The sequence below is a fragment of the Moschus berezovskii genome, chromosome 7 (genome assembly GCF_049115385.1).
Source record: "Moschus berezovskii isolate FMDL1 chromosome 7, NW_MosBer_1.0, whole genome shotgun sequence".
In the NCBI taxonomy this organism is placed as follows: domain Eukaryota; kingdom Metazoa; phylum Chordata; class Mammalia; order Artiodactyla; family Moschidae; genus Moschus; species Moschus berezovskii.
In genome coordinates this window covers 15,201,960-15,217,357 of record NC_142466.1, presented here as the reverse complement: position 1 = coordinate 15,217,357, position 15,398 = coordinate 15,201,960, and the positions used below count along the sequence as shown (strand labels likewise).

Sequence of the window (15,398 nt, the reverse complement as noted above, 5' to 3'; positions counted from 1 at the left end):
CAGGGATTGAACCCAAGCCTCCTGCAGTGGACGCACGAAGTCCTAACCAATGGACCACCAGGGAATTCCAAAGTGATCAAATTTGAGTAGAAAGTAATCTTCTGTTGAGACAGATTTCTATTTTGTACATGTACCATTTCATAAATAGCAGAATTTGGTAGGTCAAAATGGAGGGTGATAAATCTCTCTAGGAACTATCTTAATCCAGAGACACTGACTGTTTTAGGTAGTCTGTTTCTCCCTAGTCAGATATGACATTTAAGACATAGGGATTTCTGGAAAAGCAAATGTGATAAAAAGTTAATCAAGATACGTGGTGTTCCACAGGTCTGACATTTTTAAGTTGGGGAAAAAAATACATGCAGTGATTGTTAGAACCTGCTTCTAAGAATCCTACTAAAGCAGAATTAAAGCATTTCAACAATTCTAACAGATATTACTTCTGATGGAATGATTCAGGACTCTGGGGGTCTAGGTTTCGTCTGAACTTCCTTCATTATACAATCTATTATCTAATTTTTCCTACCTTTGGTTGAACTCGACTTTAAAAACATCACTTTATATACTTTGTGGAAGAAGATGTAAAATACAAAAACAAGATACTTTTTGAGAATCCCAGGGGGCCTGGTGGGCTTCCGCCTATGGGGTCACACAGAGTCGGACACGAATGAAGTGACTTAGCAGCAGCAGCAGCAGCAACCAGACAATAGTAGTGTCTTTATTTCAAACTCAGTAAGAGGGATAAATAAAAGAGCTTGGTTTAAAACTTTAATGTAGAGTGCTACAAAGGATAATACATCAATTAGCATCAATACATAAAAGTATAAAACTAAAATACTTCTGTCAAAAAAATAAAAGAGATAAATGCATTTTACGCAAAGATGGGCACAATAAAGGACAGAAATGGTATGGACCTAACAGAATCAGAAGATATAAAGCAGAGGTGGCAAGAATACACAGAAGAACTATACAAAAATGATCTTCATGACCCAGAAAACCATGATGGTGTTACCATTCACCTAGAGCCAGACATCCTGGAATGCGAAGTCAAGTGGGCCTTAGGGAAGCATCACTACGAACAAAGCTGGAATTCCAATTTAGCTATTTCAAGTCCTAAAAGATGATGCTGTGAAAGTGCTGCACTCAATATGCCAGCAAATTTGGAAAACTCAGCAGTAGCCACAGGACTGGAAAAGGTCAGTTTTCATTCCAAATCCAAAGAAAGGCAATGCCAAAGAATGCTCAAACTACTGCATAATTGCACTCATCTCACACGCTAGCAAAGTAATGCTCAAATTTCTCCAAGTCAGATTTCAACAGGACATGAATTGAGAACTTCCAGATGTTCAAGCTGGATTTAGAAAAGGCAGAGGAACCAGAGATCAAATTGCCAACATTTGTTGGATCATTGAAAAAGAAAGAGAATTCCAGAAAAACATCTACATCTGCTTCACTGACTATGCTAAAGCCGTTGACTGTGTGGATCACAACAAACTATAGAAAATTCTTAAAGAGATGGAAATACCCGATCACCTTACTTGCCTCCTGAGAAGTCTATGTGCAGGTCAGGGAGCCACAGTTAGAACTGGACGTGGAACAACGGACTGCGTCCAAGCTGGGGAAGCAGTATGTCAAGGCTGTATATTATCACCCTGCTTATTTAACTTCTATGCAGAGTACATCATGAGAAATACTAGGCTGGATGAAGCACAGGCTGGAGTCAAGACTGCCGGGAGAAATATCAATAACCTCAGATATGCAGATGACACACCTTTATGGCAGAAAGCGAAGAAGAACTAAAGAGCCTCTTGATGAAAGTGAAAGAGAAGAGTGAAAAAGTTGGCTTAAAACTCAACATTCAGAAAACTAAGATCATGGCATCTGGTCCCATCACTTCATGGCAAACAGATGGGAAACAATGGAAACAGTGACAGACTTGATTTTCTTGGGCTCCAAAATCACTGCAGATAGTGACTGCAGCCAGGAAATTAAGACTCTTGCTCTTTGGAAGAAAAGCTATGACCAACCTAGACAGCATATTAAAAAACAGAGACATTACTTGGCTGACAAAGTCCATCTAGTTAAAGCTATGGTTTTTCCAGTAGTCATGTGAGAGTTGGACCATAAAGAAAGCTGAGCGCCAAAAATTGATTCTTTTGAACTGTGGTGTTGGAGAAGACTCTTGAGAGTCCCTGGGACTGCAAGGAGATCCAACCAGTCAACCCTAAAGAAAATCAGTCCTGAATGTTCATTGGAAGGACTGATGCTAAAGCTGAAACTCCAACAGTTTGGCCAACAGATGTGAAAAATGGACTCATTTGAAAAGATCCTGATGCTGGGAAAGACTGAAGGCAGGAGAAGGGGACAACAGAGGATGAGATGGTTGGATGGCATCACCGACTCAATGGCCATGAGTTTGAGCAAACTCTGGGAGTTGGTAACGGACAGGGAGGCCTGGCGTGTTGCAGTCCATGGGATTGGAGGGTCGGACATGATTGAGCGACTGAACTGAAATGCAACGTGGTGGGCTTCTCTGGTGGTCCAGTGGTCCAGTGGCTAAGACTCACTGCTCTCAATGTAGGAGGCCCAGGTTCAATCCCTAGTCAGGGAACTAGACCCCACGTGCTTTCACTAAGTGTTCATATGATGTAACAAAGACCTGATGCAGCCAAACATACAAATATTAAAGAGGAATGAACCAAGGAATGCCACGTGCTACCCTGGATCGGATCCTGGAAGAGGAAACAAGCATTAGTGGAATAACTGGTGTAATATGAACAAAGAGTGGAATCCAGTTAATAATACTGTGCTTGTGTTAATTTCTTAGCTTTGAGACAGAATGCATGACCACGTAAGACACGAACACTGGGGGGAACCTGAGTAGAAGGTATATGGGAGTTTCTGTACTATATCCGCAACCTTTCTATACTTAAAATTATTTACTAAAAGGAACAAGTTATTATTGAAAAAACAAAATCAAAAGACAAAACTGAAAAAAGTGTCAAAATGGGAAACGATGTCTGTAGATATAAAAAAGCAATAGGATCTTTAATACATATATAGGGTTCAAATAAATAGATAAATAGGCAAATAAATGTAAATAGGCAAATAAGGAATAATTTACAGAAGACATAAAAATTTTTCTGGAAAGCAATTTAGATTTGTATAATGAACATTAAAAAATATGTATACATTTTGTTCCAGTAATACTATTTTTAGTAACTTACCCAAAGCGGATGTAGTCATAAATATACAGAATGATATTAATTGAAAATTTAATCACTAAAAGGAAAAATATTGGGAAAAGCCTGTCCACCCCATAAAACAACAGTTATGTAAATTATACTATGTATAAATGATGAGTAATGATGCCATAATGCAGTCAAGGAGAAATGATGGTATCAAAGATTTTCTAATGCTCTAATCTAGCATTGGGCTTCCTTGGTAGCTCAGCTGGTAAAGAATCTGCCTGCAATGCAGGAGACCCTGGTTCGATTCCTGGGTCAGAAAGATCCACTAGAGAAGGGATAGGCCACCAACTCCAGTATTCATGGGCTTCCCTGGTGGATCAACTGGGAAAGAATCCGCCTGCAATGCGGATTAAAAATTTAAAAGCAGGATTCACAATTAAATATTCAGCATGATCCCTATATAGAAAGATGAAATACATCAGAATCTAATAGTGACATTATTTCTAGTAGTGGGATCATGGGTTCAGATTATTTTCACTGTTCTCTGTAACTTTCTTTTTCTCTAGTAAACATATATTACACTCATATTAAAAACAAATAGCAAAAAACAGGAACCCAAAAACAACCTACTCTTACTAGTCCCGAGTCCTAGCCCAGCACACATTCTGACAACAAGAGTGGATTGGAAGGGCAGACACCCAGTTAGGACACCATCCACAGGGGCCAACAAGGCTGGCCCAGGAGCTTGCATTGTTCAGTATTTTCAGCTGAGGGTCTGGTTGAAGACGTTCAGAACATGCTGATAAATGTGCAGTGATCTTTATGTGGACTGCCACGTATTCAAGATTACCTTCCCATAATGGGGGAGAAGAGACTTCCAATCAAAGAAGAAATCCAATGGCCACCAACAAAAGTGACTTTTTATTGTTAGTCACTAAGTCAAATATAAATAACAACAAAAAGTCCTATGAATGAACACGGATAATATGCACCTGGGATGGAGAAGCCTGTCTGAATTTAAAAACAGAAAAAAAATGCCTAGAGCACAACTAAAATGGGAAGAAAAAAATGATACTTAAAAGTGGGGGTAGGCAAGTACAGCTTTGGGGTAAGTTGTACAAATGATGTATGCGGCACAGTTGCCCTTCAGTTGCTTTCAGCACGTCAGGCTTCCCTGTCCTTCACTATCTCCCAGAGTCAGTGAACGCTGCACAGAATAATGTACAAATTCCTCTGAAATCAGAAGCTTTTAGACTATTGTGTCCATCAGGTCATCACACCAGTAGACGGGTTAAGCTCACCCTGTGTGTCACTACCCCATTAAGTCCGGTGAGTAACTTACAGTATTTGCTCCTACCCCTGCCTTTTTGTGGTGAGTTAGATTCAAACACCCATCTAAACAATCCTGAAAAGTTTCACCCACTTCACATTGCTCAATAATTTACCCATCCTAGGATTTGATCAAATAATTTCCTGTTGTAATAAAACACTGCCACCAAATATACTACTGAAATGGAAAAATAAGCTAGTTCCCCCATCAGATTTGGTGTTAAAAATTTCAGAGGACATGAGCTGGGCTTTGAAACTGTTTTTAGCTTTTAGAATGCGACTGCACTTTGTAACAGACAGAGGCAAGCATGTGGGAAGGTAAGTGCAAAATAGTCCTGTTGTTCATTTTGAAGCCGCTGGCTAAGCTACGTCTCTGCCTTTCCTCCTTCCCTTCTTGATAACAATTCTCCCAAATCCTAGCAAAGTAACTGCTCTGGGTTTCATTAACACAATCTTCATATCACAGAGGGGGAAAAAAATGAAGGTTCCACAGAAAGGTGAGGAAAAAAAGGACTATTTCTTTTAAAATTAAAACTAAAACGCTCTTTCTTTTCTTACTGCTTTGAGTGTAGGGATCACAGGAAAAACAAAGACCTACCACTCGGCAAAAATCTGTGAAAACTCCAGTGAACTGTTAGCCACTGGGGAGATGAAGTAGAAAGGGATGCTGGAGAGGCCAGCCGAGTCAATGTACTGATACAGGCACTCCAGGAGGTCGTAGATCACTCCGGAAGGGTAGCAGGGGACCAACACGTTTCCTCCATTCCGTACTGTCAGTGCTAGAAGGGTGGAAGCCACAGGACACTGTAAATCAAACAGACTTCAATAATATTAAAAACAAAAAGAAAAGTTGAGGCCAGAGGGGGGAAAAGTAGCCTCAAAAGAATAGTTTTATACAGGCAGGACAGAACTTTACAAATTATGTTCGCATTTGTTTCATTTTTCCACTTCTGTTCCTATAATTCACTTCATTTGGGTAACAATCAACTTTGTTTTTTTGGGAAAATGTACGAAAAAATTAATATTCTATCAACTGAGATATCTGGTGCAAAAAAGATTTTCATACCCATATATGAAAAAAAAAATCATGTAATCTTGCCTCCACTTTAAATGAGTAACAAATACACTATTTTCTTAAGCAAAAGTCATCAAGACAAAAATTTTCATCAAAATATAAAGAAAAAAAAAGATTTGACTTCTAATTTTCAGTTGCTTGCTTTATAGCTCAAATACCAACAAATCAGCAGTATTATAGTGTGTAGGTGGAGAGGACCCTGAGTTATTTTTTTTAAAGGAACAATTTTAGTAAGGATTCTCAGTCACTGGTCCATTCAACAAACAATCGACTTAAAAAAAAAATGAATTACTTATTTTTGGCCCTGCTGGGTCTTCGTAGCTGGGAGGGCTTTCCTCTAGTTGCGGTGAGCCGGGGCTACTCTCCAGTTGTGAGGCGCGGGCTTCTCACTGCAGTAGCTTTTGCTGCAGAGCATGGGCTCTAGGGTCTTGGGCTTCAGTAGTTGTGACTCCCGGGCTCTAGAGCACAGGCTCGGTAGTTGTGGAGCATGGGCTTGGTTGCCCCGAGGCATGCAAGAGCTTCCTGGATCAGGGATAGAACCCATGTCTCCTGCAATGGCAGGAGGATTCTTAACCAACTAGACACCAGGGAAGCCCCAACAACTTCTTCTGAAGACTAGCACCAGAGTGGGAGGGTCCAGAGGCTTACTGATGATCACCTGAGGGATTCATCATCTCAGGTCCTGGGACCAGGGTGTGCAGGGATGTGTTTGGGTTTTCAAGTTTCCAATGGCAGATGAGCTTTGGGACAGACCATCCCAGCTCCTTCTCTTTTCAGCTCCTGCTCAGAACTTTCATTTGTCTTGGTTTGGTCTCTGATCATTGCTGAGTGACCCATAAGGAAATAGGCCAAGTTTTTCCGTTTGACTCATTCTAGTGGCATTTTCTTCCATGAGTGTTTTGTCTATAAGAAAATCCTCTGTACTTTAAAGGCTTAAAATCAGTTATCAAATGAGGAACTGCACTTTATAACCAAAATCATATTAGAAACTGTAACTGGCTGAAACAAGCCAAAGCTAGTTTCTTTCTTTGTCTAGTTTGCAATACAGATGAAAACAAGCAGAGGCAGGGGGCAGAACCCGAACTCCATCCTCCTGTATGCCCCAGCTCTCACATCCGTGTCCTCCAAGATGCTGTGCATGGAGGACTGGCTGACCCACTATCAACGGAGTAGGAGCCAGGGAAAAGATGAGAGAGCTGCAGGCTCTAGCCCCAGCCCATCACGAGCTGCGGGATCTCAGGAAAGCCACCGCAACCTCCTGGGCCTCAGCTTCCTCACTGCTTACGAGAGGAGTGAACTGAACCAGTGGTTTTCAAGCTTTCTTTTGTAGGAAAATTGCCACAACATGATAAAAATACAACTTCCTTACTAGGTCTCTTCTCTCCTCAGATGGTCTGACTGTGGCACAGCCTCAAAATTTGAGGCAGGTGGTTAGTGGACCCCTCTGAGAAACAGTGGATTACACGGAAGATTCTTTTAAGATCTGAAGCTCTTGGATTCCATGATTCTAGAGTTATAAACAAGCATACAAAGAGTCTCGTTGAGACCAGTCCAATTATTTTTCCAAGGTACGAGTGAACTGTTGTTCAGTTGTTCAGTCATGTCTGACTCTTTGCGACCCCATGGACTGTGGCCTGCCAGGCTCATCTGTCTGTGGGATTTCCCAGCAAAGAATACTGGAGTGGGTTGCCATTTCATCAACAGGGGATCTCCCCAACCCAGGGATCAAACCTGCGTCTTCTCCACTGGCAGGTGGATTCTTTATCACTGAGCCACCTAGGAAGCCCAAGAGTAAATTACTGGTAGCTTAAAATCAGCAAAGAATAAAGAAGTCTACAACTATTGGCAAGGGAAAGTGAAATTTCACAGGATAGTGTCTTCCATGTAAATGTTAGACGACAAACACTTCCCTCCCCCAGAGCTGAGGTAACAGGGTTGAGGGGCCTGAGCTCATGAACTCCTCTTTGGTAACAGTTATGGAATGAATGTGTCCCCTGAAGTTCATATATTGAAGCTCTAACCCTCAATGTGACAGTGTTAGCAAGGGGATCCTTTGGGAGGTGACCATGTCTATATGAGGTCATGAGGGTGGAGCTCCCACGATCAGTGGGGGATTAGTGCCCTTATAAAAAGAGGAAGAGGCCCCAGGGCAGCCTTTCTCTGCCTTTGGGGACACTACTGTCTGTAAGCCAGAGAAGGGGTCCTTGACCAGAATCCAGCTGTGCTGCCCACCGCATCCCTAACATCCTAGCCTCCAGAACTGTGAGAAATAAGTGTTGTTTAAAGCTACCAGCCTCTGGTATTTGTTACAGTAGCCTGAGCTAAGATAGGAAGCGACCTACACATTTCTAGAAGAAATGCAGCATTTCTAGACTTTGTTGACAATTATTCCAAAGAAGCATACATTTATTCCGGTAGGAAATTTTCAACAAGTCTCTCAATTTTAGTCCCCCATCCCACCCCACAAAGAAGAAAAAATAATACCAAGCAAATATTTTTGGGGAAAAAATACACCTGTTCAATGTATCCTTGTTGTGAATTCAAAATATTAACCGTCTTTTCTGTGCTATTATTTGCAAAGCAAAGACAGGATTACTCCTTTCTTTAACTCTGCTTATCCTATAAGCACCCCTGACCCACCTGCAAAACCCACCAAAAAGCAAGAAGAGGAAGGTTTCTATGTAAGTGGGAGAATGTTGAGCTTCGGTTGTATAACTGCTAAAAATTCAAACTTACCATTAGAACCACCATTTTTTTGTGCCTTCAGATTTAAGTTGCTTAAGAATTGCTTCTGTTGACCACAGTAGGTTTTGAAGGATCAACAGAAAGCGTGTAAATAAATGAGGGAAAAGGTCATAGTGGGGGCATCACAGGGTGTGAATGAGAAGCAAAGGGACAGAAAGGCACCACAGGAGCAGGGCGATCGAAAAATAAACGCAGACCGTTTCCTCCCATTTAAGACTCTCCCTGGACACATACCTAGGTTGCTGCAGAACTCACCCACCATGCCATCAGGGTTTGCGGTGGGAATCTGGGTAAGGCCCGTCAGGATGAGAACATCACTGTTTTTGAGAGATGCTTGGTCCATGGGCTGAAAAACCACAGAGAACTAGGCTTAGTAATTAAACAAAAAAAGGTTAGGTATCAGAAGTAAAGGAAAAAGAGAACACCATCAATGGTCTTTCCGTGTCCAACTTGTCAATAGGTCATCTCACTTCCTTTTACAACATGCCTATCACTGAAGAGTGGTTGCCCAAGGGAGACGGGTACCAATGGGAGGGAACTTTATGGGGCGATGAGAAAGTTCTGACATGCTAGGAAAACTCACAGAAGACTGGGGAAGGATGGATTCATGTATAGGGGTGACTGAGCCCCTTTGCTGTCCACCTGAAACTACCACATTGTTAATTAGCTCTGTGTGTGCTTAGTTGCTCAGCTGTGTCAGCTTCTTTGCGACCCCATGGACCCTAGCGGACCCCAGGCTCCGCTGTCCATGGAATTTTCCAGGCAAGAATACTGGAGTGGGTTGCCATTTCCTCCTCCAGGGGATCTTCCTGGCCCAGGGATCAAACATGTGTCTCCTGCACTGGCAGGTGGATTTTTTACCACTGTGCCGCCTGGGACACCATTATAAAAGAAAAAGTTAAAAAAAAAAAAAAAAAGGATAACCCCCCCAAAAATATGAAAAAAAAAAAAAGAAAAGAAAAGAAGCTCTTTTTGTAAAGCTATCTTACATGCATCATCACAAATTTGATGTGGTCCTCAAATCTGAGCCTGTACCAGGATCACCTGGAGGTGGAGTGCTGCCCCCCAACCCCCAGGGTTTCTGATTCAGGTTTGAGGTGGGGCCTGAGAAGATCTAATTCTAATGAACTCCCAGGAGATGCTTCTGGTGGGGATGTGGATGGTGGTCTGGAGATCATGCCCTGAGATCCACTGCACTGTACAGTCTGATTCTCAAAACAGCTCTGCCACGTTCAGGAAACTGGGAACGCTGTGGAAATACAGAGGTCGAGACTCAAAAAGCTGGGGTGCGTTTCCCCAAGAGTCAGTGGCAGAGGAGAGAGGACAGACAGTGAATCAGGAACCAAAAATGTAAAGTCCCCCCTTCAATTCCACTACCAGTACAGGACCTCAGCAAAGCCTCTGGGCTGGATTTCTTATAAAATGACCCGTCTCCCTTCAGGGATTTCTCAGAGTCTCTTGCGCTAATTTACATGATCTTCCTATAGCCTATGGAGTCCTATAGCACAATGTTATGCAATCCTTAGGTTGTTCTATTTTTGAATTTCATTTTGACTGCTTTCAGAGCATTTAAAAAAAATATGAAGTACCTCTTCCAAATAAATCAGGATTAAAACTGGAAACAAAAATGAAGGCCCATGCAAGGATGTTTGTACAACATGAGGAATATAGCCAATATTTTATAATAACTGTAAATAGTAATCTTTTAAAATTGTACAAAAATAGGGACTTCCCTGGTGGTCCAATGGATAAGACTCCATGCTCCCAAAGCAGGGGGCCAGGGTTTGATCACTGATCAGGTAACTAGATACCACATGCTGCAACTAAGGATCCTTCATGTTTCACTGCAGATTGAAGATTCCATGTTCTGCAACTAAGACCCGGTACAGCCAAATAAATAGTTTTTAAAACTCCATAAAAATAAAAATTTTAAAGTCTTTAATAACAGGAATAGAAAGGGGAAAAACAGAAGGTCCAAAGGCTGAGATGCTAGAGAGCTCATCAATGTTTTAATTTTGTAATGTATCTTTTGCTCAATTTCATTTAACCTACTCACTAGAACATCAGAAGGAAAAAACAGGAGGGATAAACATTATCCCTCCTCTTTCCTATCCAATTTTCTCAGTGAAATTTCAAACAGCAGTGCGGCCAAGACCCACCACCTGCACTGCTATCTCTGAGTCCACATGCCTTTTAATGTATCATCCTTCAGCATCTTATATCTGCATGGACATATGGGCTTCATTAGTTTTTTTAAATAACATGATTGTGGTTAGATAAGTTGCTTAATAATGTGAAAAGCATTTTTTTAAAAACATGGATACAGGAGATGTACAGTTGTGACAATTATGTTGAGCAGCTTCTAACTGCTATTTGCACAGATACACAACAATGCGTGTAAGAGCTTTTCTTCTGCTCAGGCAGAACTGACCTGTGTATTTGCCTTCTCAACAAACACACGTACGTTCATTGTTTCCAGAGAAGGAGGGAAGGGGAAGTAAAGCACAGAGGTTTATAGTAACTGATGTGCGAGGAGCCTGGGAATGCTCACTGTATACATATGTCAAGCAGAAGGAAACTGGAATAGGGATCAAAGGAACCAAGCTTTGTTGGGTAGTATGTTTAACTTATGGATGAGAAGGGCTTTCCAGGTGGCTCAGATGGTAAAGAATCTGCCTGCAATGCAGGAGACCACAGTGACCCTGAGGTCACGAAGATCCCTGGAGAAGGGAATAGCAACCTACTCCAGTATTCTTGCCTGGAGAATCCCATGGACGGGGTAGCCTGGCAGGCTACAGTTCATGGGGTCGCAAAAGAGTCGGACACGACTCTGCGACTAAAACAAAACAAACCAGTATTCTTGCCTGGAGAATTCCATAACAGAGGAGCCTGGCAGGCTACAGTTCATGGGGTCACAAAAAGTTGGACATGACTGAGCGACTAACACACACACACACTTAGCTTAAAAGGACAACAATTTTATAAGGACCTTATCAGAACAAGCCACTAATGATTCACAGGGCTGATAGGGGATTCAGAGGCCCTTGGAACCTCCTAAAAGGGTACATACAATTCTATCTCCCTCTCTCTCTCTCTATCTCCCTATATACATTCTCCCACAGATTTAATCGTGTTGTCATTTGGGGCCATGATCTCCAAAAGGTTAATTAAAGACGACTAATCTAAACAATCAACAAGAGTCTGAAATGCAGTACTTGGATGCAATCTCAAAAACGACAGAATGATCTCTGTTCTTTTCCAAGGCAAACCACTCAATATCATGGTAATCCAAGCCTATGCCCCAACCAGTAATGCTGAAGAAGCTGAAGTTGAACAGATCTATAAAGACCTACAAGACCTTTTAGAACTAACACCCAAAAAAGATGTCCTTTACATTATAGAGGACTGGAATGAAAAAGTAGGAAGTCAAGAAACACCTGGAGTAACAGATGAATTTGGCCTTGGAGCACGGAATGAAGCAGGGCAAAGGCTAATAGAGTTTTGCCAAGAGAACGCACTGGTCATAGCAAACACCCTCTTCCAACAACACAAGAGAAGACTCTACACATGGACATCACCAGATGGTCAACACAGAAATCAGACTGATTATATTCTTTGCAGCCAAAGATGGAGAAGCTCTATACAGTCAGCAAAAACAAGACCAGTAGCTGACTGTGGCTCAGATCATGAACTCCTTACTGCCAAATTCAGACTGAAATTGATGAAAGTAGGGAAAACCACTAGACTATTCAGGTATGACCTAAATCAAATCCCTTATGATTAGTGGAAGTGAGAAATAGATTTAAGGGACTAGATCTGATAGACAAGGGGCCTGATGAACTATGGACGGAGGTTCATGACACTGTACAGAAGACAGGGATCAAGACCATCCCCATGGAAAAGAAATGCAAAAAAGCAAAATGGCTGTCTGAGGAGGCCTTACAAATAGCAGTGAAAAGAAGAAAAGCAAAAAGCAAAGGAGAAAAGGAAGGATACAATCATCTGAATGCAGAGTTCCAAAGAATAGCAAGGAGAGATAAGAAAGCCTTCCTCAGCAATCAATGCAAATAAATAGAGGAAAACAACAGAATGGGAAAGACTAGAGATCTCTTAATGAAAATTAGAGATTCCAAGGGAACATTTCATGCAAAGATGGGCTCGATAAAGGACAGAAATGCTAGGGACCTAACAGAAGCAGAAGATATTAAGAAGAGGTGGCAAGAATACACAGAAGAACTGTACAAAAAAGATCTTCATGACCAAGATAATCACGATGGTGTGATCACTCACCTAGAGCCAGACATCTTGGAATGTGAAGTCAAGTGGGCCTTAGAAAGCATCACTACGAACAAAGCTAGCAGAGGTGATGGAATTCCAGTTGTGCTATTTCAAATCCTGAAAGATGATGCTGTGAAAGTGCTGTACTCAATATGCCAGCGAATTTGGAAAACTCAGCAGTGGCTGGAACTGGAAAAGGTCAGTTTTCATTCCAATCCCAAAGAAAGGCAATGCCAAAGAATGCTCAAACTACCGCACAATTGCACTCATCTCACACGCTAGTAAAGTCATGCTCAAAATTCTCTAAGCCAGGCTTCAGCAATATGTGAACCGTGAACTTCCAGATGTTCAAGCAGGTTTTAGAAAAGGCAGAGGAACCAGAGATCAAATTTCCAACATCCGCTGGATCATGCAAAAAGCAAGAGAGTTCCAGAAAAACATCTATTTCTGCTTTATTGACTATGCCAAGGCCTTTGACTGTGTGGACCACAATAAACTGTGGAACATTCTGAAAGAGATGGGAATACCAGACCACCTGACCTGCCTCTTGAGAAACCTGTATGCAGGTCAGGAAGCTACAGTTAGAACTGGACATGGAACAACAGACTGGTTCCAAATAGGAAAAGGAGTGCGTCAAGGCTGTATATTGTCACCCTGCTAATTTAACTTATATGCAGAGTACATCATGAGGAACACTGGGCTGGAAGAAGCACAAGCTGGAATCAAGATTGCCGGGGGAAATATCAATCACCTCAGATATGAAAATGCCACCACCCTTATGGCAGAAAGTGAAGAGGAACTAAAAAGCCTCTTGATGAAAGTGAAAGAGGAGAGTGAAAAAGTTGGCTTAAAGCTCAACAGTCAGAAAACAAAGATCATGGCATCCGGTCCCATCACTTCATGGGAAATAGATGGAGAAACAGTGGAAACAGTGTCGTACTTTATATTTTTGGGCTCCAAAATCACTGAAGATGGTGATTACAGCCATGATATTAAAAGACGTTTACTCGTTGGAAGGAAAGTTATGACCAAGCTAGATAGCATATTAAAAAGCAGAGACATTACTTTGCCAACAAAGGTCGTCTAGTCAAGGCTATGGTTTTTCCAGTGGTCATGTATGGATGTGAGAGTTGGACTGTGAAGAAAGTTGAACGCCGAAGAATTGATACTTTTGAACTGTGGTGCTGGAGAAGACTCTTGAGAGTCCCTTGGACTGCAAGGAGATCCAACCAGTCCATCCTAAAGGAGATCAGTCCTGGGTGTTCATTGGAAGGACTGATGCTAAAGCTGAAACTCCAATACTTTGCCCACCTCATGCAAAGAGTTGACTCATTGGAAAAGACCCTGATGCTGGGAGGGACTGGGGGTAGGAGAAGGGGATGACAGGATGAGATGGCTGGATGGCATCACCCACTCGATGGACATGAGTTTGAGTAAACTCTGGGAGTTGGTGATGGATGGGAGGCCTGGCATCCTGTGATTCATGGAGTCGCAAAGAGTCGGACACGACTAAGCGACTGAACTAAATTGAACTGAATCTAAACAATGACTCAATAGCAATTCTGGCTTTGAAAACACCATCATCTCTGAACCTCAGCTGTTACCACGACATTCCCTTAAAAATTAAATGCTCAGAATAAAAAACAAAGGCAGTGCTACAACATGACTAGCACCAATTTGAATGTTATAAAATACTTCATGATTGAGTCACTACGGATGTTCACAGATTCAGCCCTGTAACTCAGACATCTCTTGTGGACTCCTCAGTTCAGTTCAGTTGCTCAGTTGTGTCCGACTCTTCGCGACCCCATAGATCACAGCATGCCAGGCCTCCCTGTCCATCCCCAATCCTGGAGTCTGCTCAAACTCATCTCCATTGAGTCGGTGATGCCATCCAACCATCTCATCCTCTATCGTCCCCTTCTCCTCCTGCCTTCAATCTTTCCCAGCATCAGGGTTTTTTCAAATGAGTCAGTTCTTCGCATCAGGTGGCCAAAGTACTGGTCAGCTTTAGCCCTTCCAATGAACAGTCAGGACTGATCTCCTTTAGGATGGATTGGCTGGATCTCCTTGAAGTCCAAGGGACTCTCAAGGGTCTTCTCCAGCACCACAGTTCAAAAGCATCAATTCTTCAGCGCTCACCTTTCTTTATAGTCCAACTCTCACATCCATACATGACTGCTGGAAAAACCATAGCCTTGACTAGACGGACCTTTGTTGGCAAAGTAACATCTCTGCTTTTTAATATGCTGTCTAGGTTGGTCAAAACTTTCCTTCCAAGGAGTAAGCGTCTTTTAATTTCATGGCTGCAACCACCATCTGCAGTGATTTGGGAGCCCAAAATAAAGTCTGTCACTGTTTCCACTGTTTCTCCATCTATTTCCCATGAAGTGATGGGACTGGATGCCATGATCTTAGTTTTCTGAATGTTGAGCTTTAAGCCATCGTTTTCACTGTCCTCTTTCACATTCATCAAGAGGCTCTTTAGTTCTTCTTCACTTTCTGCCCTAAGGGTGGTGGCATCTGCATATCTGAGGTTATTGATAGTCCCACACATCATATCCAGCCTTCTGATGCCAATTAGAGCCCACTCTTCTCAGGTGTCTGCTTCATCCCCAGTGGGAAGGGATGTGCCCCGCTCCTGAATCCCCACAGCCCTTGACTGGATTTCTAACCTGACAGGATCCATCACTTGTACCCTGGAGAAAGTCCTGTGGGCACCCATCTTGTTCCTCTACGGTAACCTGCGTAAATCTAGCACCTCCCCATTTATGTTTCCT

General features: G+C 42.2%; 1 protein-coding gene across 4 annotated transcripts in view; it reads right to left on the bottom strand.

Annotated features, from left to right (window-relative positions):
* INTS9 (integrator complex subunit 9) overlaps window positions 1-15,398 on the bottom strand; it is a 131,109-nt gene that overhangs the window by 17,870 nt on the left and 97,841 nt on the right. For all 4 annotated transcript variants that reach the window (XM_055428062.2, XM_055428063.2, XM_088837823.1 and 1 more), the window contains exons 9-10: window positions 8,575-8,686; window positions 5,119-5,299 (exon numbers count right to left, since the gene is read on the bottom strand). In XM_055428062.2, the coding sequence (XP_055284037.2) occupies window positions 5,119-5,299; window positions 8,575-8,686 (293 nt within the window). The remainder of the gene's footprint in view (window positions 1-5,118; window positions 5,300-8,574; window positions 8,687-15,398) is intronic.